This window comes from Corythoichthys intestinalis, chromosome 15 (assembly GCF_030265065.1).
Source record: "Corythoichthys intestinalis isolate RoL2023-P3 chromosome 15, ASM3026506v1, whole genome shotgun sequence".
In the NCBI taxonomy this organism is placed as follows: domain Eukaryota; kingdom Metazoa; phylum Chordata; class Actinopteri; order Syngnathiformes; family Syngnathidae; genus Corythoichthys; species Corythoichthys intestinalis.
Window position 1 is genome coordinate 9,031,815 of NC_080409.1, and position 27,161 is coordinate 9,058,975.

Sequence of the window (27,161 nt, forward strand, 5' to 3'; positions counted from 1 at the left end):
ACAAGAGACCATTATCGGGCTCCCCCACCCCAGCCCTGACACTGGCTTGTCATGACAGCATACGCAGTACTTTTAACGGTTTGCAAGCAATGACAGTGTAAATTTTCAAATTGTTTGTAATTTGATGTGACACAATATAAACGAACAATTTCCATCTATTGTCCCTTGTTCATACCCGTCAACCCGCGGCCGTTAGCAAGCTTACAAATAATGACGTACGCCTTTACAAATTGAGGACTAATCTTACAGCGTTGTATATAGCGTGCAATATGAAATAAAAAATAAAACTAAATTTTTTAAATAATATGAATTTATTGGTAATATTGTAACATAACCTGGTGCAATCAAAGAACAATCAATATCTTCAGCTACATCATGATTATTAAAATTTAACAGTGACTTTTGTTATAATTGTATGTAGAACTTTTGGCTATTTTTATTAGGGATGTCCCGATCCAGGTTTTTGCACTTCCGATCCGATACCAATACTGGCCGATACTGATACCGGCCTATCTGAGCATGTATTAAAGTTTAAAGTTATTTAGCCTCCTTACTAGTATTAAAGTTTAAAGTGATTTAGCCTCCTTACTTAGTTGTCAGACTCATGTTGAAAAGGGTTTTAGTACTCTTGATAACAACTAGCCAGCTGAATTAGGTGAGTTTGAATAACACACAATGGTTGGTAACAAGAAACTGACCTGTTTATTCAGTGACCAACACAAAGCATTATAAATAACAAACAGAAATGGCATAGTCAGTCAGTAAAATGTGCAAATAACATTGTGAACTGTCTTAAAAACGCAAAACACACAAACAACCTCAGTGGAAAATCCCACAAACCCCCCAAGCTATTAGATCAGGGGTGTCCAAATTTTTTGCAAAGGGGGCCAGATTTGGTGTGGTAAAAATGTGGGGGGCCGACCTTGTCTGACAACCTTTACATAGAACAATATATTTAAGCAAATTTCAGCAAGCCATTCTGTGTGTCACATTTGCCTCATTATCTTTTTTAATTACCGTATTGGCCCTAATATAAGACGGTGTTTTTTGCATTGAAATAAGACTGAAAAAGTGGGAGTCGTCTTATTTTTGCGGTCTAGACATTATACCCATTCATGGCGCTAGATGGCGCCAGATATCATTGAAGCGATGTTCTGTCATGACAGATCTCAGCTACTCTCAAGTTTAACCAGTTTGCATTATTTTATTGCAATGTTTTTCCTTTCAGATTTGTTTCAAGACTACAGTTACAGTAAGACTTCACTTTGATGGTTAATGCAGTTATTGCAACTCTGTTGTTTTATCACAATAGATTGGTTTATTTACATTTCAAAAACCAGAAGCCATTCATTTACGAATGTGATTGCACTTTTGTTTACATATTTAAATGTTCAGATATTAAGATTTGAAGGAGGCAAAATAACATGTTTTTTCTCTAAAATATATTATAATCATTTGTTTCAGATGTACTGTAATTATTTTCTATATAAAAATTAATTTGATGTTCAAAAAGTTTTTATTCAAACTTGAGTCTTGAAAAAGAGGGTCGTCTTATAATCAGGGCCGCCTTATATTCGGGCCAATACGGTAATAATTTCAACAATCTTGCAACTAGCCTTGTGGCGTTCTCGTTCAACTCTTGGGCTCTTGCAAAATACTGCTGCTGTGAAATTAAACTAGCTTCAAGTTGCTTCAATTTCTTGCTGCCTGTAATCTTGTCGTACAGGTCAGCGTGTCTTGTTTGGTAATATCGCCTCACATTGAACTCTTTAAAAACAGCGGCTGTCTCTTTGCAAATGAGGCAGACTCGGTTGTTGCGTATTTTAGTGAAGAAATAGTCCAATTTTCACCTATCCTTGAAGCGTCAGCCATCGCAGTCAACTTTTTTTGTTGATTGTCGCCATTTAGAAAATTGGGAGTAAAGGGTCACACGGGGTAATGTTGCTTACAGTGCTGCTGCCTTTTAGTGGGTAAATGAGGAGCAGCATTTAGTGTGTAAGCTACTTCATATGCTGGTGGCAGTACTGCTGACCAATTTATTTTAGTCTGTGTGCGGGCCAGATGTGATTGATTTTATGATAGAGGCTGGGGGCCGGATGAAATTTGACCACGGGCCGCATCTGGCCCCCGGGCCGGACTTTGGACATATCCATATTAGATGCTTTTAATGTTTCATGCATTAGTTACAAAAATTGTATAAAAAGCCTCTCAGGTTTAAATAAACAACTATTTCAGTATCAAGTTAACATTTTAAAACAGTAAATACTCAAGTCCCCATTTTGTATCAGCAGCTTTAAACTACATTCAATTAATTTAATTTTGCCAATCAACTGATAAAGTTGTTAAAACTGCTCCCATTATTCCATAATTTCCCTTCTGTCTACTTTCGACATGTGAAAGTTTTAAAACTGTTTTGAAGATAGATTCAAGTCAAGATTTTGTCGATTTAGGAGTATTTTAGATAAAAAGTTAATTAGGTTCGCTTGGAAGGTTCACTACAACAGCCTACTAGGGAAGTCTCCTGCTTTAAGATGGCGGCTGTTTACTAACGCATCTAGTTTTCAATACATGGGTTGCTAACGCCGTCGAGTCTGTCATTTTGTCATCTAGTTCTATATACATATGATATCTATTATCTCCATTAAAACAATGTTGACGTAGTTTGTAGCGACTGTCAGCAGCAGTCAGGTATTCTTGTGTTTTTTTTTTATCTAGCGGCATGAGTTGAGCTAAAGCCGTGAGTTGAGCATTGGCATTACCCGGGTCTATGACAAGCATGATGTTTACTCTCGGGACGCAATGTGGTCCGTTTCTCATTGCGTCCCGAAGACCGCGCTGTGTATTAGTTCCGCTTTACTTGACATATTTCAATAATCTGAATTTGGATGTTTGTGAATCGTTCTTGAATCTTCCACGGCCGAATCGCTCAAGGATGTAATGATGGCTGGGCATGTTGTACCGTGGTTCTAAGTGTTGGATGGTGCGTCTTTACTCACGAGAGATAATGGCTCGTCATCCAGAATGAATTCTTCGGCAATGACTCTTGTTATTCCCTGGGCTTTGGGACTGTCGAGTGCCAGTTTGTCACGCATGGCAAAGTTACTGCCACTGTTAGTTGCGTAGGACTTTTCTTTTTGTCTTCGGTTTTCTTAACATACTCGTTATATTGTTTGTGGTGGTATTTCGCTAAATGCTTGATTAGGTTGGTTGTATTAAAACTTCTTACAGCTTTACCACCACGCTTGACTTTATTGTGGCATATGTTGCACTCTGCCTCTTCGTCTTTGTCGTCCTTTCAAGCTGTAATGTGAAGTAAGGTTGGCCAACCATGTTTTTGAATAATATCAATGGCTAAACAGTTATAAGTATATTTTCATTATTTTTTTTTACGCAACCCTTCCAGAAACCCATAGCAACGCCCTTGACAACAAAAATGCTTTTCTTCGGCAATCTTCGGAAATCTTCGGAAATTACGTCACACCGGGAAGTGCGAGGGAAGTCCGCCATAGAACAGTATTGTTTGTTGCATTGCTTCTCGGTAAGATGCCACGGCAGTGTGTGGCGATGTTTTGTTCTCACACAAACGAAAAGTTGTATGAGTGGCCAAAGGATAGCAGGGCACGTAAATGGACATCTTTCGTTCGCACGAAGCGAATGAATTTCATGCCATCGAGTAGTGTTCTCTGCTGCAAACACTTCGAAGATGCCTGCTTCCTTAACCGGTCTGCTTATGAACAAGGATTTGCCAAAAAGTAAGTGTGATTTTTGGATTGATGACTGATGACTTTGTCAAAGCAGAGCTGCCAACTGTTGTGGAATGAACAGTATAAGCTACCGACATTAGCCGAAAGTTAACTCGTGGCAATCCCCGATCATAGTTGTTGTTGCGTTCGCTAGGTTAAGCGTGTTTAAATTGTGCGTCATCTACGATCTTGTCCGAAAGGGCTAATCCACTGTCAATCGGGAAAGGGGTGTGGATGTGCACATAAGTGGGTCGGCGTCGCGGTAATTCATGGTCACGTTGCAGTAAGAGACACACACCGCCGGTAAGTTTGTGCAAATTTATTTGTATTTGTATTATGTATTTCCACCTTCATGCTTCTAGCATTGCATTGCATTTGTACGGTTCGGCGTTTCTTTCACGGTGATCGCTTGATAGCCTTCTAGTTTGTGTTTTACGTGCGAGAGCCGCTGACAGGTGACAACAACAAGCATGTTGGTTTTAATGTCTGGCAGCGAATCAGCAAGCGCGCAGGTCACGCAGTGAATCATGGGAAATGTAGTCTCGGGACAACACTGAAGTGGTGCTTTGTAATCTGTTCGCTTGTGTGAAAAAACTACATTTCCTCACGCCATTAGACGCCACTTTGTTTTCTTATTGTTGCCACAATAAAGTGGAGAAAGCCATCGACGACTGTGATATAGTGGATATTATTTAGTTGTAATACGGGAGTTCACCAGTAGAGGTTACGCATGTCATTTAGATGTGTTATTGTTTGTGCCTTACTCCTTGACTAAAAGAGAGAAAAGTTGTTGTTCAGAGTCACTTGGCAAGATGTTGAGTAAAGTTGTAAAAGCCAATAAAGGTGTCGTGTGGGTCACTCGGTCAAGATATAACAACGACTCATCTCCTTCTTTCCCCCCAACGTTTTTATATTATTATTTTATATGCACGAGAGCTGCCGGATCTGCCAAAATGAACATGAAGTCTGATTATTATTTTTTTTAACAATGTCATCAGATAGACAAAAACATAAAATGATGTGCAAATGCCTGCATCTTCAAATCATGAAAATAATAACAGCCCATATCTTACCAATGTTGTAATCTCGATGGGTCTTGTATCCATTCCATGTCAGGTAGTCTAGGCACATTGTTTGCATCCTGTTTAGCGTCTGGCTGATATATGTTAGGTCCAACATAAAATTCCAAGCTCCTCTTCTTCCTCCAACTCTTCAAAAACTTGGATCTCCTCCCTTGCGCTCGATCTATCGCTTATATCGCTGTTTGAATCATTGTTTGAAGGGCTTTGTATGGCGGCCGTATGTATGGAGGTGCCATCGTGTTCCCGGTGTGACGTATCACTTCCGGGTTCGTCCCCTTTCAGGCTCGAACTTCGGAAACGCGATTATTTTGTCAAATATACAACATATAAATTTTTTTTTTCATGCTTTATTTGTTGGACAATGTTTAATTACTTTACTTGTGACCCTGTTTGGCATGTGAAGAAATTACTTCACATTACTGCTTTAAGGTGAAATGATCCCACACAGCTGACATTTTTACCGATATTCTCTCAGTAAATTGGGAGACGGTAATGTAGTGTGTTGAAGGTGTGCCGTAAAATATGGACTGGATTTTAGCGAAACCGAAGCAAAAACTGGAATGGATTATGTAAATCGATGTGCCGGAAAACCCGGACCGGACTTTAAAAAAAAAAACTGGATGGGAAGTCTGGATCAGAATTTTTCTTTGTCGGCCGATCCGATATCGATGCGCTTTTTTTTTGTTGCCCATATCGGCGTTCGATCCAATCCAAATATCGGATCGGGACATCTCTAATTTTTATCATGTCTTGATGGCTGCACATAATGGCACTTCATTTCAGTTTGACTTGAAGGTAGTTCGTTAGTGTGTCCAATTATAAATTAAAAAGGTCAATTGATTAAACTAACTTACCGATGCAATCTTTGAGTCAGGGAACATTTCTTTTGCTAATTCTGAGAAGTGATCAGCAATAGTTGCAGGCAAATTGTGTTCGGCAGCAAATTGGCAGAATAAAATCTCCGCTTTCTTCACTTATCATTCTGCAGACTTCATCTCTATGACCAGTGTTGTGAATCTTACTTTTAAAAAGTAATTAATTACAGTTACAAATGACTTCTCCCAAAAAGTAATTGAGTTACTAACTCAATTACCTGAATGTAAGAGTAATTTACTTGGCAAAGTAACTGGTGCTACCTTTCATGTTTTTTTTTTTTTTTCCATTTAAAAAAAAAACAAAAAAACATAGTAACCTTTAGTATGTTTAGAAGTCATTTAATGTTGTGAATCAACGTTAAAGTTGTTAAAATTGCTCCCGTTTTTGGATTAGTTGCCTTCTGTCTACTTTCGACATGTGAAAGTTTTAAAACTGTTTCATCTAGGGCTGTCCCAAACGACTAATTTTCTCCCGATTAGTCAGCCGACTATTTTTACGATTAGTCGACTAATCTAATAATTTAAAAAAATTTTGTTTTTTTTTTTGTTGTTTTTTTTTTAGGGCTGTCAAACGATTAAAATTTTTAATCGAGTTAATTACAGCTTAAAAATTAATTAATCGTAATTAATCGCAATTAATCGCAATTCAAACCATCTCTAAAATATGCCATATTTTTATTTAAATTATTATTGGAATGGAAAGATAAGACACATGACGGATATATACATACAACATACTGTACATCAGTACTGTATTTGTTTATTGTAACAATAAATCCACAAATGGCATTATTAACATTCTTTCTGTTAAAGTGATCCACGGATAGAAAGACTTGTAGTTCTTAAACGATAAATGATATGGTTACAAGTTATAGTAATTTTATATTAAAACCCCTCTTCATGTTTTCATGTTAATAAAATTTGTAAAATTTTCAATCAAAAGTAGAGTTAATATAATAATAATAAGAATAAAAATAGAGTGAAAAGTTTTACGTGTATTTTGCATAGCTAAATTGATATGGAATGCCAGTTTATTTAGCATTGTTGTTTAACTGTGTGTCAGAATAGGGCCTCATTACTATAGACTGAAGTGCGTTTCTTTTTGAGAACATTATTTTTTTTTGAGAGAGATAGGAATATTATTTTTGTTGTGCTTTCACTAAACGATACTTATGTTTGTTGTGAAGGAGAAGCTTATGCCAATAAACGGCGCGCCTGTGTCCACTCGCCTTTACTGTATAACATATACAGTGTGGAGAACAAGTATTTGATACACTGCCAAAACCCATTGGCAGTGTATCAAATACTTGTTCTCACCACTGTATCTGTACATATCTTACCCAAAATAAAACAAGAGACACATAATTGCCACTAAAAGAAAGAAAACTTACCGAAATATGTGTGGAGCACAAATAGCAATTTGCATTGCATTGTGAATACAGCATAAACGTCTCACAACTACTAATTCTCCCACGTTTAGAAGACATAACATGAGTATGGAACGGCGCTGCCCCCAAGCGGCCGGTGGCATTCTCTTCACTCTTAATGTCCATAAACGGCCTCGCTGTAATGTTTGAGGCAATATGCCAGCGGGTGCGTTAATTGCGTCAAATATTTTAACGCGATTAATTAAAAAAATTAATTAACGCCCGTTAACGCGATAATTTTGACAGCCCTAGTTTTTTGTTTTTGTTTTCGAATTTAGCAATGAAATTTTTGTTGACGCTTATCAATTCACAAAAAACATACTGGAACACTTAAATTATTTATTAAAGTACAAATAAACACGTAAATAACAATAATAAATCACAAATAAACAATGAGTTCAAATGCTGACAGAATTAACTAGTGTAGCATCCCGATTGAAAAGATGGTCTCTTAAACTGATGGTTTACAACTTTTATTCCATCCTTGATGTAATCACACTGTAAAAGCTAGGGTGCACACAAATAAAACAACACAATTAGAAATTAACGAAAACTTTTCACCTTTTTCTTTTTTTTTTTAAACCTTATTTATATATCAATGAATTGCCTATAGAGCCTACCCATGTACCACGTGCTCGCTGTATGGTTCCGCCCACTTGTCCGTCATTTTGACTCTGTATTAGCATTGTTTTCAATTGATGGCGGAATTTAAAATGCATTTCATGGAAGACCCGGTGCGTTCTGATGCCGCAAACTCACTGGATCTGTTGCATAAAAGGCGTTATGAGGAAAAGCTTCGTTCTATACAGTCGCCAGATCCATATTTGATGCCCAAATCGATGTTTTTCGACCCACTGTCTTCGCCCTGTCTGCCCGACATCTGCTACGCAGATATTTACAATTATCTTGTCCACACTAAATCAGCCTATTCTCACGAAAATATGAAAAACTTCAAGAGCTTGGAAGCATATAAATACTTCGTTGCTGGTTGGGTGAAGCAGGTCCTCGTTCGGCAGGAATCTATCTTGTGCTTGGAAAGGTGAGTTACGAAATTTTCAATTCAAAATCTTTTGTTATTGCTAACATCCACTGTCAAGTCTAATGTATTTCATGTCGTTTGTCAATGGAGTTAAGGCTTTTAATGTTTATATGGTTTAGCGATAGCACTCTCACGACATACATACGTGTATGTTGTCGGCGATTAGCCTAGCAATGATCTTAATTGTGGTTATTTGTCAGCCCCGTAGACGAGGCCAGTTTCTTTCACTTGGTACCAGCTAAATATTTTTCAAAAAAATAACGATGGTGGAAGAAAGGGAAGTCACAAACATCTTGAATTTGAAACTATGTCGTACTACGTCGTATGTTGTCGGCGATTAGCCTAGCAATGATCTTAATTGTGGTTGTCAGGCCAAAACCCTCTAAATATATATTAAATGCATCTTACCGGATATAAAATGACTACTACATAGTCTGTGGTGATTTTTTGGTGTCCAGTTTTCACGTCGAATTGCAGCCGTCCATTTCGCTCTCCTCTTTGGATCCCTCGGAATACGGTAAAACTTCAAGTCTCTCCTTCCATCTTCTCTGTTAGTGCAACCAACAGCCACACACGCCTTCACCATTTTGATTATTAATGTTAAGGAGCAGAAAAACACGCCGTAAATAGGAGAAATGTACGTAGCCGTAACAGGTTAACACTATGTTTTGACGGACAAGTGGGCGGAACCATACAGCGAGCACGTGGTACGTGGGTAGGCTCTATAGAGCGCCTTGTCTTTTTTATCCAAATTATTTATTTGATAAGTATTCCTTTGTTTAACATCCATACATCGTTTTGGTATACCTATATAAATATATATTTATTTTAAAAATTTAGCGAGAACCCCGACCCGAACGTCAATGTCAATCATTTTGACATTTTAATTTCGTTATGTTTTCAGTTTAATTTAGCCATTTTCCAGCTTGCCATGTTTATAGCCCTGCTTTCACACACACCAGGAGAAAACCAACGCAGGCATGGTGAGAACATGCAAACTCCACACTGGAAGGCCAGAGCCCGGGATTGAACCCTTGGTATCAGAACTGTGAGGGGAACGTGCTAACCACTGTGAAACCTGTTGTGTTTCATTGTGTGTTATATTTATAACTGCCAAACGTTCTTGCATTTTGGTGGTTTTAGGAGGTTTAAGCGCCCACAGCAAAAGGATGAAAGCAGCTTGCTTTTTGTTTATTAGTCATTTTTTAAAATATCTTTGAATGATTTCCTGTATGGATAATTGTAGTATCGCTACTGTATATCGTGAGCTTATCGTTACCGTGAGCCTCGTATCACAAATTGTATCGTATTGTTAGGTACCCAGAGGTTCCCACCCCTATTGGAAAGTCTGCAAAAGGGCTATTTTGTTTGGGTCAAAGCAGTCGAGTCGCACATGAGTAGAAAAACACTAGTCTTAGTGAAATAAAATTAGTTTGTTTCTTCATCAGTAATTGTTGTAACATGGTTTGGACTTAAAAATGTCTTAAAAAGCATTAAATTTGACTTGGAAGAAACCTGACTATTCTAATGGAAGATTTTGGTGTTAACGTGCTGGTTCTTTTTATTTTTATTGAAACAGTGACACATTTTTCAAAGAGATACATCAATTCTTGGCGGGAGCATATCGATAACCTTTTGGGCTATAAATACAGTGGTATGAAAAAGTACCTCAACCTTTTGGAATTTCTCACATTTCTGCATAAAATCACCATCAAATGTGATCTGATCTTTGTCAAAACCACACAGATTAAAATACAGTGTCTGCTTAAACTAAAACCACCCAAACATTTATAGGTTCCTAGCTTTATACAATTCAACAACCCTTGATCGCAGGTTTTCAGACAGCTCTTTTGACCGGGCCATGATTCACATCAGACAATGCTTCTCATCAAGACAATTCTTACCAGGTGTATGTTTTATAGTGGGCAGGGCAGCTTTCAACCACTCATCAGTGATTGGGCACACACCTGACTTAAATATTTTGGTAAAAATTGGTTTGAATTGCTCTTTAAGTCTCCTTAGCGAGGGTTCACTTATTTTTCCCCCTTCTGTCATTGTTTGCATGCTACCCTCATTAAAATATGAAAACTTATAAATGTTTGAGTGGTTTTAGTTAAAGCACACTACACTTTTTTTTATCTGTATGATTTTGACAACGATCAGATCACATTTGATGGTGATTATATGGTGATATATTGTCACACCCATTTTATTAGAGTACCTGGCCACTTCTTGCTTCAGGCACTTCTCACTACAGGCCCGCTCACTCATCCCAGGAGCGCTGACTAGTCACAACGTGGCTGTATTCATGTGGAAAGCATTGCATGAATCTGCCAAACAACTGAGAGAAATGTTTTGCATAATAAATATGAGCGACTTCATCAAAGAAAAGCTTCACATGCCGCATATTAATAAGAAATCCGTCTCAAGTGGAAGGCAAAAATGACCAACTGTAGTAAATTGAAAATAAACAGTCTGAGCATTGTCGTTCAACTTTTTTTGATAAATGACATGGCATTATTTTCTGTTTCCTCAGGTGCAAGCGAGTCAGATTCGGGCCCAGCTAGGGGAAGAGGAGCTCAAGAACAGCAGGCTTATGCAACAAATTGCAAAACTAGAAGAGCAGATCCATGTTATTTCACACGAGTCCGCACTAAAGGAGGAGGTGACCAATTTTAAAATGCTTTTTAAAAAGTCACAAATTTTGGTACAGCATTATTTTTTTTATTCAATTTGGCTGAATTCTGATTCAATGTTTGTAAACCTCGTCTACTTCGATTAATACATAGGACACTGCTTCAGGGATTCCCCCAGAATATTATGGCGTTATATTTGTGCCACTATGCCAAAGAAGTCATCCTCCTCCCGTCTAATTCCGTCTCCTTTGCTTTTTCCGGGCGAATGCAACAGGTGATCTAATTGGAGGGCAAACAGCCAATCGGTGCACTTCCACCAGCTGTCTGATTGGTTTGCTTTGTGGCACATTTATATGTGCCAAACTGAGCACGCAGAGAGAACAAACTGGCGAGCACGGGGGTCGAGAGATTAAGCGAGAGCGGGAGAGGGGAATTGAGGGGGTAAAACTAACATGCAAACACAATTATGGAACACATAGTAGGTTTTTTTTTTTGTTTTTTTGTTTTTTTTGTTTTTGCACATTATATTTTTTCTGTGCTCAAAATCCATCATTACTTGCTCAAAATCTTTAAATGCTCACTCAAAATGCTTTTACTTGCTCGAAATCAATTTTTCTGTACTCAAAATCTATCATGGCGCACTCAGAATTGTGGCACAAATATAACGCCATGGAATACTTTTAAAGCCCGGTGGTACAGAGGCCCACCATTTTCTCAAAAATTTATAATCAAAATCTTAATAGTTTTAATTAAAAAACAAAAACAATAAAAATAGCGAATGTGAATTTTTACTTGATGCAAATCTTACTGAATCTTAAAAAGAGCAATTGCTGGTCACTTTTAAGAGTAAATTAATTGAACTTGTATAAAAAAGTGCAAACATGGCCATGGGATAAAATCAGGTAACTTAGAGGCCAAAGATGTAATCTGATCAATCTCTAAAGATCTGAAATGATCTAGGCCTGCAGCTATCAATTATTTTGGTAATCGATATCAACTATTTAGTTCAGAAAATCTAGTCGTCGCATTAGGAACATTTAGTGCGTTTCAGAATAAATTTTAGGAGATGTAACACAATAGCTTGCTCAGATTGCACTTTGAAAAGACTATTAAATGTGAATACTGTACAAAAAAGTGTTTCTTTAAACTATGCTGCATTGCACTTTCATTTAAAAAATAAATTAAAATAGCTGATCTTGGCCTCAAAGAATATAAAAAAAATATTAATGGGAATCTAAGTACAACAAGAGAACATTTGGCTAACTTGCATGGCAAAAGCCCCCTAACCTAAATGCAATAAAATGCTTGTTTTTAACAATGCACTTAACAAATCGTTCAACCACATATTCCCACAAAAAAAACCCAGCTAAATTCACCTATTAGCTAAACTACAAATGTTTAAAAAAAACAAGTTTGCTGAAACGAAAACTTACTGTAGCTGATGTTGGTCTTAACAGGGAGCAGCTGGATTCAGCCATGTTAAATGAGTTAGCTCATATTTACTGTTCCCACTAGGGGGCAGTGTATCCACCTATATCAATAAAACTAAATGCACACGCTTTCAAAACAAACAATTACAACGCCACTCTAATTAAACAAATCCTCTAAGCAGCAAAATTTGATTCAAGGCTTTTTTCTAATGGAATCATTCGAGTTAATCGATTAATCGGGATCACACTCCTCAGCCTCCTTGGGAAGGTCTACTCAGAGGCACTGGAGGGGAGGGTAGGTCGGGAAGTCGAATCTCGGATCCAGGAGGAGCATTGTGGGTTTCGTCCTGGTCGCGGAACAGTGGATCAGGTCTATACCCTCAGCAGGGTTCTTGTGGGGTCATGGGAGTTCGCCCAACCAGTCTTCATACGTTTTGTGGACTTGGAGAAGGCGTCCTTTGCAGGATTCTTTTGACTGTGTCCCCCGGGGAGTCCTGTGGCCAGTGCTCCGGGAGTATGGGGTATCGGAATCCCTGATACAGGGGTCCGGTCCCTAAAAACCGGTGTCAAAGTTAGGTCTGCATAGCTGGTTGTAAGTTAGACCCGTTTCCAGTGAGGGTTGGACTCTGCCAAGGCTGCTCTATGTCACCGGTTCTGTTCATAACATTTATAGACAGAATATCTAGGTGCAGCCGAGGCATTGAGGGGGTCTGGCTTGGTGGCCTCAGTATTGCATCTCTGCTTTTTGCAGATGGTGTAGTTCTTTTGGCTTCATCAGGTGGTGACCTTCAACTCTCACTGGAAAGGTTCGCAGCCGAGTATGAAGCGGTCGGGATGAGAATCAGCACCTCCCAATCTGAGACCATGGTCTTCAGTCGTGAAATTGTGGAATGCCCTCATAGATGGGTCCTTCCCCAAGTGGAGGACTTCAAGTATCTCGGGGTCTTGTTCACGAGTGACGGAAAAATGGAGCAGCAGATCGACAGGCTGATCGGTGCTGCGTCCGCAGTGATGCGTACTCTGCATTGGTCCGTCGTGGTGAAGAAGGAGCAAAGCCGAAAGGCGAAGCTCTGCATTTACCGGTCGGTTTACGTTCCTACCCTCACCTAGGGTCACGAGCTGTGGGTCGTGACCGAAAGAACAAGATCCCGGATACAATCGGCCGAAATTAGTTCTCACCGTAGGATGTCCGGGCTCTCCCTAAGAGATAAGTTGAGATGCTCGGTCATACAGGAGGCGCTAGTAGTAGAGCCGCTGCTACTCCACATTGAGAGGAGCCAGATGGGGCTGCTCGGGCATCCGCATAGGATGCCTCTGGGGTGTCTCCCAGGCGAGCTGTTGCGGGCATGTCCCACTGGGAGGAGGCCACGGGGCCGATTCAGGACACGCTGGAGGGACTGTCTCCCGGCTGGCCTGGGAACGCCTTGGAATCCCCCAAGAAGAGCTGGATAATATGGCTGGGGAAAGGAAAGTCTGGGCATCCCTGCTGAAGCTGCTGCTCCCTAACCTGCCCTCAGATAAGCGGGAGAAAAATGGATGGTTGTACGGGTAATCGATTAATCGTTGCAGCAGTTAATTGACATTTAACAAAGCCCGGTGGCCCGCCTGGCTTAAAAAGAACTGGGGAAAACCCTGTTCCCTGGTGAAACATGCATGAACATCCAAACTGAACATGTGACTTGACAAGCAACACTGCCGCTGTGTCAGATTCTGGTGTTATGACAATCTTCAGCAAAAACGTTGTCATATTACAATAATGGGTTACTTTAAATCTGATCCAGCAACTTTCAATGGAGTGTGCTAACAAGACCAGAGATCATCTCAGACTGCAGGAGACAATTGACAGCCTACAACAGAAACATCAGCGTGAACTGGAGACTGGAGAAGGTGCCGTTTCTGCTGCGTGTTTTCCAAACTTTTTTTTCAAAGGTGTGTTATGCCACTTTCAGTACTAAGGAATGAAATCCGTGATCTTCGGCTGGTGCTGCGGTCGTCTGACAAGGAGCTGGCTGCCGTGAAGGAGGAGCTGAAAGCCAAGAAAAGTGAGCAGCAGAGAGAGACGAGTCAGCTTTCCAGCAGTTTGATCGCCACGCAGCTCCAGCTCGACAAAGTCCAGTTGGGTGACATCTATTGACCGTTACCATCAGCCAACAATATTGCTTGAATAATGTTATGTTGGCAGGCTGGATTGGGAGCAGCTTCTGGAGCAGCACCGCGCTTTGCAGGATTCTTTTGACCAGCTTCAAGCCGAGGCAAAGTTTGACGCAGACCACGCGAGACAGCAGATGCAAGACAGGCAGCAAGAGATCAGTGAACTACAAGCTCAGATTGTGGTCAGTCCGTTCAACTTTAAAGTGCGACTTCTGTCAATATTGTACCTTCATTTTTCTAAGCCAAACTTACTCTCTGTAATAACCTGAAACATACCAGCAATATTTGCTCCTAATCTGTCCAGTACTTTTGGCACAATTTGACATCTAAAATGCACCTGCTTCATAAACTACAAGACGCTTCCGGATTAGAGCGTAACGTCACACTAGGTGTTTATACTGTCACGAGGCCATACTTCCCTATTATTCCATTCACACGTCACGAGTGATTAGGGTGTAGTAATGGTATACACATGCTTATTTTGCAGCTGTAGTAAACCATTAGAGCCTGATGTTCGAACACTGCGTTGGAAGCGTTTTGTCAAGAGGGCTGTCGAAATGCAATCGTTTCTGCAGTGAACATATCACTCTAGACCAGTGGTTCTTAAACTTGCTGGAGCTACCGAACCGCACCAGTTTAATATGTTCCTTACCCTAACCCTCTGAAGCCTACTTTAGTGTAAAATCAAATATAATATTTTTTTCACTTTCAAGACATATAGTTTTTCCTCCTGGTGCACAAAATGAACCATGCAGGACAAAACCAACATAGTGCATGAACTCGTCACAAATTACATACTTGCTTTGGGATCAGGTACGCAACTTCATATGATGCTGTGAGGATCGGTTTGTTAAAGGCTAAAAATCCAAGAGCAGGCTTAGTGGCCTTATCATCGAATCTGGCGCTTTTCACCTTGAATTCAGCAAGCGTTGTGTTCTTATATTCCCCATCTCCATGCAGCTTCTCGAAGTGTTCAGTTAGTTTTGCTGGTACCAGGCTACAGTTGCTCAACTTGGCATTGCAAATGATGCAGATAGGATGCTGACTTCCGTTCCGTGATAAATAAGAATCCATATTGTACATATCCGTCCGACCACTTTGTTTTTTTGCTCGACATAGTGAGAGTCAATTGAAATATGTAGAAAGTAATTACACAACGTACTATGGTGATATTCAAGCATTGGATCACACCTGAGTGCACTAAATTCTTTGTAGCACTGATTGGCCAAGCAATGTCACGTGATCATCTGCAGCCAGTGATGGCCAAATGGGGTATGCAATCGCGTATGGACATGATGAGTCTGTGTGTCTTGACCTCAGCAGCAAATGCTCACCGAACCCCTATGGTTCGACCGAACCCAGGTTAAGAACCACTGCTTTAGACGGTTATGAAAATTGGCTATCTTGGCAGACAAGTCGTGCGTAGAGTTTGTTGGAGTTGAAGCCGTTAGCTGTGCCGACGACATACCACGAAGGTGTATGTGGGACACCAGCTACTAGTATTATTAGCTTAGTAACTAGCTATTAGCAACTAGCCTATATCTTCTAGTCCCCACGCCTTGATCCCTCACACCATTCATCTTACTCGACATAGGAATGAATACACCCTGCTGTGCAATGATAAACATATACATGAAGTACTACTTTTAAGATGTGTTCTGCAAGGTGGTACTATTATAATAATAACATCATAGAGGCCTGGCATACATAAAGGTGGACATCACATTTTGGGTCATCCTGGGTCCCTTATACCAAATGTTAACATGATAGTCCACACGAGCAGTTTTTTTTTTTTAATATAAATGAGCAAAAACAGTCACTTGCCAAAAAAGGTTTTGAATAAGTCATTCTGTTTATTTTCTACTATAGGAATTGAACAACTCTTTGGAAACGGCACAAGAGCACACTAGCACCCTGACCTACCAGTTAATAGAGAACAAAGAAAATACATCCAAGTAAGTCTTATCATTGTTTTGGTATTTTTACAGCCCGTTCCAATTTCCTGGTGTACTTTCAGAGAACTGAGTGTAACAAATGAGGAGAACACACAGCTGAATAAGCAAGTCGTAGACATGACCGTGCAATTCCAACAGCAGGTCAGTTGCTAAAGCCAAAGACAATGCAAAACATTGTAATGCTTAGTAAGTTTGGTAAGTTTCATTATCTATTCAAAGGTATCCAAACTTGATCATCTGGAAAAAAATCTCTGCACTGCAAATGAAAGCATAAAAGGCCTGAAACAGAAGATTGAGCAGGACAAAGTAGGCCACAGTCAATTATTGTTTTTTTTTTTTCCAGCATGACTTCTGCCAGTCTAAATGTCTTTTCTTTTTGTCAGGTTGTCGTCCTCGATCTGATCACCCAAACCAGAGAGCTCCGCAGTGATCTTACTCACAAGGAACAGACCATTGCACATCTCTCAGGAGACATTACCGACATCACGGTACTTCAAGTCTTGTCCTATTTCGCCTTTCATATGGATGGCGATGAGCGAGTATTTAGAAAACTATTTAACTCTGTATTTAACCCTTGACAGATTACTCATTTAAATCATTGGCTGCCATTGACGGCGCCAGATGTGTAATCCATTTTATTTGAGAGCGGATGTCAATAATGATCGCTAATTTAAATATTGAATATTCAAATTGGATCCAGTCAGCTGCATATTACCGTAATTTTCGGACATTAAGGCGCAACTGACTATAAGCCACACCTCACAAATTTGACATGAAAACTATTCATGTATAAGCCGCACTGGACAAAAATCCACAGGGATAGTCAAACCTAAAGACTACTGTTGTCGCGAAACTATAATATTTTCAACTTGATTATACAGTTGTGGTCAAAAGTTTACATACACTTGTGAAGAACACAATGTCATGGCTCTCTTGAGTTTCCAGTTATTTCTACAACTCTGATTTTTCTCTGATAGAGTGATTGGAACAGATACTTCTTTGTCACAAAAAACATTCATGAAGTTTGGTTCTTTTATGACTTTATTATGGGTGAACAGAAAAAAAGTGATCAAATCTGCTGGGTCAAAAATATACATACAGCAGCGCTAATATTTGGTAACATGTCCCTTGGCCATTTTCACTTCAATTAGGTGCTTTTGGTAGCCATCCACAAGCTTCTGGCAAGCTTCTGGTTGAATCTTTGACCACTCCTCTTGACAGAATTGGTGCAGTTCAGTTAAATTTGATGGTTTCCGACATGGACTTGTTTCTTCAGCATTGTCCACAAGTTCTCAATGGGGTTTAAGTCAGGACTTTGGGAAGGCCATTCGAAAACCTTAATTTTAGCCTGATTTAGCCATTCCATTACCACTTTTGATGTGTATTTGGGGTCATTGTCCTGTTGGAACACCCAACTGCACCCAAGACCCAATCTTCGGGCTGATGACGTTAGGTTATCTTGAAGAATGTGAAGGTAATCCTCCTCCTTCATTATCCCATTTACTCTCTGTAAAGCACCAGTTCCATTGGCAGCAAAACAGCCCCACAGCATAATACTACCACCACCGTGCTTGACGGTAGGCATGGTGTACTTGGGGTTAAAGGCCTCACCTTTTCTCCTCCAAACATATTGCTGGACATTGTGGCCAAACAGCTCGATTTTTGTTTTGTCTGACCACAGAACCTTCCTCCAGAAGGTCTTATCTTTGTCCATGTGATCAGCAGCAAACGTCAGTCGAGCCTTAAGGTGCCGCTTTTGGAGCAAGGGCTTCCTTCTTGCATGGCAGCCTCTCAGTCCATGGAGATGCAAAACACGCTTGACTGTGGACATTGACACCTGTGTTCCAGCAGCTTCTAATTCTTGGCAGATCTGCTTTTTGGTGATTCTCGGTTGAATCTTCACCCTCCTGACCAATTTTCTCTCAGCAGCAGGTGATAGCTTGCGTTTTCTTCCTGATCGTGGCAGTGACAAAACAGTGCCATGCACTTTATACTTACAAACAATTGTTTGCACTGTTGCTCTTGGGACCTGCAGCTGCTTTGAAATGGCTCCAAGTGACTTTCCTGACTTGTTCAAGTCAATGATTTGCTTTTTCAGATCCATGCTGAGCTCCTTTGACTTTCCCATTGTAGCGTTTGTGGGCGTTTGCATCCAATGAGCCCTATTTAAATGGCCTCAGAGAAGTCACCAGCGCACCACTCATAATCACTCACAAGAAGTTAAGAGGCCATGCTATGAAGCTCATTTCACTGACACAACTTTCTAAGTCACCAAAATTGCTAATTCGTGTTGCTGTATGTATATTTTTGACCCAGCAGATTTGATCACTTTTTCTGTTAACCCATAACAAAGTCATAAAAGAACCAAACTTCATGAATGTTTTTTGTGACAAAGAAGTATCTGTTCCAATCACTCTATCAGAGAAAAATCAGTTGTAGAAATAACTGGAAACTCAAGAGAGCCATGACATTGTGTTCTTCACAAGTGTATGTAAACTTTTGACCACAACTGTATATACTAAAAAAAAAAAAATACTCAATGCCATTTCGATACTACATAACTTTTAAAAGACTTTTTTTTTTTACGAACTCTTTCAGTGCCATTGGACAATGATAGACCTACAGTCTTGTGGCTCATGAAAAATTAAAACTGAAAGAGTTTATTACTAGTAGACGTACAATCCATTTGAATTGGAAGGGTGCAGCAATACGATTTTAATACTAAATTGGTACATACTTGCTTTGATTTCTTAGTTCAGGAACCTTTTTGACTGAGAGAGCCAAAACACCCAACATATTTTAAAATTCCATGAGAGCCATACAGTGTGGGTGTCTACTAGAGGCGTGCGAAATTTTCTATTCTTAGATTATTTGCGATTCGGCCGTGGAAGATACGAGAACGATTCACAAATATTCAAATTCCGATTATTGAATTATACCTGGTAAAGCGGAAGTAAAACACAGCACGGTCTTTGGGACGCAATGAGGAACGGAGCGAGAGTAAATATCATGTTCAACTCATGCCGCTAGATAAAGAAACAGTCATACCTGACTGCGGCTGACAGCCGCTACAAACAACGCCCAGTTGCTAGTTGCTACATACCGTTACAATAGATATCATATATATGTCGAACATTGATGCTAAATGACACTTTCCAGCGTAAGTAAACAGCTGCCATCTTAAAGCAGTAGACCTCTCTAGAAGGCTCTGTTGTAGCGAACCTAATTAACTTTTTATCTAAAATACTCCTAAATCGGCAGAATCTTGTCTTGAATCTATCTTTAAATGATGAAATAGTTTTAAAACTTTGACAAAAGTAGACAGAAGGGAAATTATGGAATAACAGGAGCAATTTTAACAACTGTAACAGTTGATTCACAACATTAAATTAACTGAATGTACCGGTAGTTTAAAGCTGCTGATACAGAATGGGGACTGGAGTTTTTTTTTACTTACTGTTATTTTTGTATATTTGTTTATTGTTATATGTTAACTTGATACTGAAATAGTAGTTTGGTTTAGCCTGAGAGTATTTTTGAACAATTTGGAACTAATGTACAAAACATTTAAAAAGGAGGGGGGTGCATCAATAATCGTTTTATAATCGAATCGGAGCCTCTGAATCGTAATGGTAATCGAATCGTTAGGTGCCCAAAAATTCCCAGCTCTAGTGTCTACATGTACCGTGTACTGTATATATACAACAGGGGTCGGGAAACATTATGGCTGAGGGAGCCATGAACACAACATTTAAAAAAAAAAAAAGGAATTCCGTGAGAGCCATACAATATGTTTAAAACTAAAAATGCAAGTAATGTGTGCATTTTTTGTAATTTCAACACTTTTAAAGTACAAGGGTTTGGGTTAGTCTCTGAATTATTTTTAATAACATTGTTATGCTGTTGCTAATCAATGATGAGTATTTCCTACCATTAATGCTGCATGGTTTTGCTGATGGCTTTGTAGTCTGGTTGATACTTGGTGAGGTTAAGCTTCATGCAGGCATTGAGAAACTTAGGATGCGTCTCTTTTCATGTTCACGAAGCCCCACGAAACCGGTTTCTCCCCTCCACGCACGGAGCACCATCAGTGCACACCGAAACAAGTTTATCCATCGGTAGATTTCTTTCTTTAGCAAACTCAGTGAAGGACTTGAATAAATCCTCCCCTCTTGTTGTCCCTTTCATAGTCAAAATCTTGCAATCACGCTGAATTGGGATAAATTGTTTAGGTCTGTTAACTCATCCCTAGCGATCGAAAAAACGGTGCCGCATTTATGTCCTTCACTTATGTTGCCTCAATTTGATTTGACATCATGATGGTAAGATCGTATGATCGACAGAAGCATGTCTTTTATGTGTTTAATTATCATGTCTTTATTGTCGCCGTTTCGCGCAATGCACAATGGAGTAGAACAAAACTTAATATTATAATTTTTTTTTTTTTTTTTTTTAAATAATTAAAGATTTGTCTGCGAGCCAGATGCAACCGTCAAAAGAGCCAGATCTGGTTCGCGAGCCATAGGTTCCCAACCCCTGGTATACAGTATACTAGTATGTTCTGTTGCCAGCTTGTCCGAGTTTGTTTTGTGAGCAGTTTTTTTTCTTATTATTTTTTTTGGGGTGAGCGCACTTGAACGCATCACGCGAGAGTGAGGGCATGCTCAGCTTTTACGAGCAGTCGCCGAGTTGTGATTAGAATGAATCTTTGGAAAAAAACATAGAAAGCCTGACATCGTTACTTGGGATGTTACAATCGTTGCTCAGTTGCGCACTCACCACTTGGAAAATAACAAATAGTACATACATGATGTGGCGCTGCATATATTTACTGGAAGACTAAACCCCAACCAGGGGTGCAAAACAGTGGCCGAGACGGGCGGAACCTCTCGGGGTAGCCGTTTCGTGAATCTTGCTGTCCTGGAAGTGGCTACAATTTTGACAGGCAAAAATGTTGTGAAAGTAAAACTGATTACGCCTCTCTGTGTCTTTGGGTATCACGCAGTTCTCTTTCATGGTTTAATTTTCCCCTACGCATTTTTATATACTCCAGTTTGCTTGCCTTTGAGTTAGGAGTAGCCAGCCCTGTTGCTGGCTGAGCAGAGACTTAAAGCAGTAATGTGAAGTAATTTCATAACATGCCAAATAGGGTCACAATTAAAGTAATGAAACATTGTCCAACAAATAAAGCATGAAAAAATAATTTATATGTTGTATATTTGACAAAATAATTGCGTTTCCAAAGTTCGAGCCTGAAAGGGGACGAACCCGGAAGTGATACGTCACACCGAGAACAGCGATGGCAGTGCTCCATACAGCCACCATGTCTATCTGATGACATTGTTTAAAAAAATAATAATCAGACTGCATGTTCATTTTGGCAGATCCTGCAGCTCTCGTGCATATAAAATAATAATATAAAAACGTTGGGGGGAAAGAAGGAGATGAGTCGTTGATGGCTTTCTCCACTTTATTGTGGCAACAATAAGAAAACAAAATAATAGCGGACTGCCGCCACATTCGACCGCAAAGTTTTGCTTCTCGCTCATCTCCGCCTCGCCTCATACTACCAGCTACTACTACTTCCAGTCCCAGCGTCTCTTAAGCGGATCGTGCATAGTGTCTGTTATGAGCTTTTTGTTGACATAGGTATCGAACACACAACGTGCTGACAACTTTGTTTCTTAACACATGGAGCTAACAGTAGCTGGGGCTCTCGGCAGGAAGTGGCGTCTAATGGTGTGAGGAAATGTAGTTTTTTCACACAAGCGAACAGATTACAAAGCACCAGTTCAGTGTTGTCCCGAGACTACATTTCCCATGATTCACTGCGGGACTTGAGGCGCTCGCTGATTCGCTGCGAGATTGACTCAATGCCATCACGCAAACAAACCTGCCGCTGTCAACGCCCTGGGAGGTCACATTTGACAGCATTCTGCCGCGGTCCTCGCCAGCTGTTTGGTCGCCATTCACGCTCGTTTGCATTTGATCGCTAGTTTGATACACTCCCGCTTTTTCGTTGAGGTCTTTTGTGTTTATTCGTTATTGGATCGTTTTTGTTCACCACTGTACATAAGAGCACTGAAGCAAGAAGGGGTAAGTCGCCATTTCTTTTTAACCCGTTTTCTCCTGTTTTGTTTAGCGTAAGAAGCTAGGTTAGTGGCTGTCTTCGTTCTTTTTCATGATCAGGGTTTAGTTAGCAGGTGGGGTTCAAGTGTAGATTCCTTTTGTTTGTTGTTTTTGGCCTGGGCTTACCCTGAAGCCGCGCATCATCCACATTTTGTACATATTCATTGCGAGTTTGTTGTGTAAATTTTGTGCCACTTGTGAAATTGTGTGACTCGTTTTATGTTACGCCCTTCGCGAGCCGTCCTTGGGACGTAACACTAGCGAACACAACAACAACTATGCCACGACTATTGCCATGAGTTGGCTTTCGGCTAACGTCGCTAGCTTCTACTGTACATTCCACAACACTTGGCAGCTCTGCTTTGACAAAGTCATCAGTAATCTATCCAAAAATCACACTTACTTTTTGGCAAATCCTTGATCATAAGCAGACCGGTTAAGGAAGCAGGCATCTTCGAAGTGTTTGCAGCAGAGAATACTACTCGATGATGGCGTGAAATTCATTCGCTTAGTGCAAACGAAAGATGTCCATTTACGTGCCCTGCTATCCTTTGGCCACTCATACAACTTTTCGTTTGAGTGAGAACAAAACATCGCCACACACCGCCGTGGCATCTTACCAAGAAGCAATGCAACACACAATACTGTTCTATGGCGGACTTCCCTCGCACTTCCCGGTGTGACGTAATTTCCGAAGATTGCCGAAAAAAAGCATTTTCGTTGTCAAGGGCGTTGCTATGGGTTAAACAAAGAATCTGGAAGGGTTGCGTTAAAAAAAAATTACGAAAATATGCTTATAAATGTTTAGCCATTGATATTATTCAAAACATGGTTGGCCAACCTTACTTCACATTACTGCTTTAACGTGCGAGAAGATCTCTGTACTAACGCCTATCTTCCTGCAATCCGCATCGGGAGGACCACCAATGGGCACTGAACTAAAGTGTATTCTTGCGACATACATATGTTTGAAGGTCTAAGAAAAACGTGTGATTGCACCATCATCTTATCACAGCTCGTTCATTTCAAGTGAGCCAGCCAGTTCCACATTTAAAATTACGGGTTGGCGGACACCCAGATGCACTCATCAAAAGAGCCATGACCCATGGCTTAGTCAGACACAGACTTTTTAGAACACGATAGCAAAGATTTCTTCAAACACCGATTTCAATATTCTAGGGTTCCATTTTTACAGTAGCCATTTATTTTACACATTCCTACACTTTATTTTGGTTCCCCATCCTCCAACATCAAATAGATTGTGTATTGGCATTCCTTCTTCAGGCCAAATACAATGCTGCCTGCTTGGAACAAAAAGATGTCGGAGAGCAAAACGCTAAGATGCTAGCAGAAATCGCAGAACTGAAAGAAAGCGTGGAGAGGACTATCATCTCCAGCAAAAATGAGGTAAGTTCACCGTGACCGTGCCTTTCATGTGCCACAAGTATCCCGCTTTTGTGTTGTTGGTCAGGTTGAAGCGCTGCAGTACCAGCTCGCTGATGCAAATGAGGAAGTTGAAAGACTTACAAAAGTCTTGGATGAGCACAACAACATTCTTCAAAGTGCTCAAGAGCAAGCCACTCAGAAGGACTTTGAAATCCAGAATCTACAGCAGAAGGTAATTGTCTTCACTCAGAATCTAATCTGTTCGTCACGTTATACTAAACTCTTTGTTTCTCAGGTGCAAAGGCAACAAGAAGCTGCGGAAAGAACGATACCTACGGTAACTACTTTATTAATCACTACCAGTGTTTTTGCAGCCCTTTTTTATTTTCGTCTTGGTCTTTTGGACGAAGTTACTTATTAGTCTTAGTCATATCTTAATCATTTCAAGACGTGTTAGTCTTCGTCTAGTTTCCGTTGACGAAAAACTTTGGTCTCGATTAGTCGACGATGACTCAAAATGTTTCCATCTGTAGAATTCAAAAGTTTTAGTCCAAAAATAAATAAAGGTTTTCTAACAATTTGGAATGAACATAGACAGATGAGCACATATTGTAGTGTCGACAATGACAAAACCTACTCGGTGATGATAATACACTCTTAGCAGGAAAACAGTATATTATTTTTAATGATTTATGCTAGGGATGTTGATCAAATCACGTGATTGGAAATTGGGCCGATCACACCATTTTTCAGAAGATCGGATCGAGTGAAAGAAAATATCTTTTTAAAAAAAATTTAAGGGCCAAAAAAATGACAAAATAATCCAGAAATACAACAGTGTTGCCCAAAAACCCAAAAATATATACGTTTTATACGTCTTTGCGCCACCGTACCAACAGCAAGCGTGGTTTGTATGAGTTTGTAGCGGCTGTCGCATGGCTCTGGGCTGGAGTCAGACCCTTCTTGATTGAGAGTGAGGCAAAAGAGTACAGTTTAGTTCGCGGTCTAGCTAGGACTTAGCACCAATGTTGTGGCGAGGACAGTACAATGACGTATAATACATGTTTTTGGATACTTATTTTAAGATTTAGGGGTACTTAGACTTATGTGGAAGTTCAGGTTACATCGCCAGCGTGGGAACCGAACTCTTTCGTAACCCGGGGACTACCTGTATATTTTTTTTGTCATGAATGGGACACTCTGCATATATGTTACAGCTGGGTCTGTAAAAAAAAAAAAAAAAAAAATCCCATGTTAAACCCTAACACCAGTGAGTATGGCGCTGGTGACACAATCCAAACACTGCTACGATGCAGGCTGACATACAGTGCCTTGCAAAAGTATTCGGCCCCCTTGAATCTTGCAACCTTCCGCCACATTTCAGGCTTCAAACATAAAGATATGAAATTTAATTTTTTTGTCAAGAATCAACAACAAGTGGGACACAATCGTGAAGTGGAACAACATTTATTGGATAATTTAAACTTTTTTAACAAATAAAAAACTGAAAAGTGGGGCGTGCAATATTATTCGGCCCCTTTACTTTCAGTGCAGCAAACTCACTCCAGAAGTTCAGTGAGGATCTCTGAATGATCCAATGTTGTCCTAAATGACCGATGATGATAAATAGAATCCACCTGTGTGTAATCAAGTCTCCGTATAAATGCACCTGCTCTTTGATAGTCTCAGGGTTCTGTTTAAAGTGCAGAGAGCATTATGAAAACCAAGGAACACACCAGGCAGGTCCGAGATACTGTTATGGAGAAGTTTAAAGCCGGATTTGGATACAAAAAGATTTCCCAAGCTTTAAACATCTCAAGGAGCACTGTGCAAGCCATCATATTGAAATGGAAGGAGCATCAGACCACTGCAAATCTACCAAGACCCTGCCGTCCTTCCAAACTTTCTTCTCAAACAAGGAGAAAACTGATCAGAGATGCAGCCAAGAGGCCCATGATCACTCTGGATGAACTGCAGAGATCTACAGCTGAGGTGGGAGAGTCTGTCCATAGGACAACAATCAGTCGTACACTGTACAAATCTGGCCTTTATGGAAGAGTGGCAAGAAGAAAGCCATTTCTCAAAGATATCCATAAAAAGTCTCGTTTAAAGTTTGCCACAAGCCACCTGGGAGACACACCAAACATGTGGAAGAGGGTGCTCTGGTCAGATGAAACCAAAATTGAACTTTTTGGCCATAATGCAAAACGATATGTTTGGCGTAAAAGCAACACAGCTCATCACCCTGAACACACCATCCCCACTGTCAAACATGGTGGTGGCAGCATCATGGTTTGGGCCTGCTTTTCTTCAGCAGGGACAGGGAAGATGGATGCAGCCAAATACAGGAACATTCTGGAAGAAAACCTGTTGGTATCTGCACAAGACCTGAGACTGGGACGGAGATTTATCTTCCAACAGGACAATGATCCAAAACATAAAGCCAAATCCACAATGGAATGGTTCAAAAATAAACGTATCCAGGTGTTAGAATGGCCAAGTCAAAGTCCAGACCTGAATCCAATCGAGAATCTGTGGAAAGAGCTGAAGACTGCTGTTCACAAACACTCTCCATCCAACCTCACTGAGCTAGAGCTGTTTTGCAAGGAAGAATGGGCAAGAATGTCAGTCTTTCGATGTGCAAAACTGATAGAAACATACCCCAAGCGACTTGCAGCTGTAATTGGAGCAAAAGGTGGCGCTACAAAGTATTAACGCAAGGGGGCCGAATAATATTGCACGCCCCACTTTTCAGTTTTTTATTTGTTAAAAAAGTTTAAATTATCCAAGAAATTTTGTTCCACTTCACGATTGTGTCCCACTTGTTGTTGATTCTTGACAAAAAATTCAAATTTTATATCTTTAGGGCCCGAGCACTAGGCGTGCAAAGGCCCTATTGTTTTGCAAAGTATTATTTTTATTTATTTATTTATTTATTTTTCAGGGCAAATGAAAACGGCCAATTTGGAGGCCTGAACATGCACGAAAACTCACCAAAATTTGCACATACGTGCGGAAAATTGTAAATTTTGATAATTTTGCAACGTTGAAAAAAAATGTAACAAAATGGCTCAGTGGCGCCCCCTTGAAATTTTAAAATTGGCCTATAACATTAGGGTCTGTCAACATAGAGCAATGAAATTTGGGGAGTCTATACCTTGTCCAAAACCGCTCCAAAAAAGCATTGGCACCCATATTCCAAACCCAACAGGAAATCGGTTATTTTGGATCGAATATGAAATTTTTATCGGTTTACAGGGTGCACATTTGAAGCCTTTTCGCCGAGGGAGTTAGTTGGATCATCTTCA

The 27,161-nt window shown here is 40.1% G+C and overlaps 1 protein-coding gene across 2 annotated transcripts in view; it reads left to right on the forward strand.

Annotated features, from left to right (window-relative positions):
* Nucleotides 1–27,161, forward strand: part of kif15 (kinesin family member 15) — a 46,390-nt gene that overhangs the window by 14,431 nt on the left and 4,798 nt on the right. For both annotated transcript variants that reach the window (XM_057859395.1, XM_057859396.1), the window contains exons 18-28: nt 10,703–10,831; nt 14,014–14,119; nt 14,182–14,347; nt 14,415–14,565; nt 16,253–16,338; nt 16,401–16,479; nt 16,558–16,644; nt 16,722–16,826; nt 23,752–23,874; nt 23,939–24,085; nt 24,149–24,190. In XM_057859395.1, the coding sequence (XP_057715378.1) occupies nt 10,703–10,831; nt 14,014–14,119; nt 14,182–14,347; nt 14,415–14,565; nt 16,253–16,338; nt 16,401–16,479; nt 16,558–16,644; nt 16,722–16,826; nt 23,752–23,874; nt 23,939–24,085; nt 24,149–24,190 (1,221 nt within the window). The remainder of the gene's footprint in view (nt 1–10,702; nt 10,832–14,013; nt 14,120–14,181; nt 14,348–14,414; nt 14,566–16,252; nt 16,339–16,400; nt 16,480–16,557; nt 16,645–16,721; nt 16,827–23,751; nt 23,875–23,938; nt 24,086–24,148; nt 24,191–27,161) is intronic.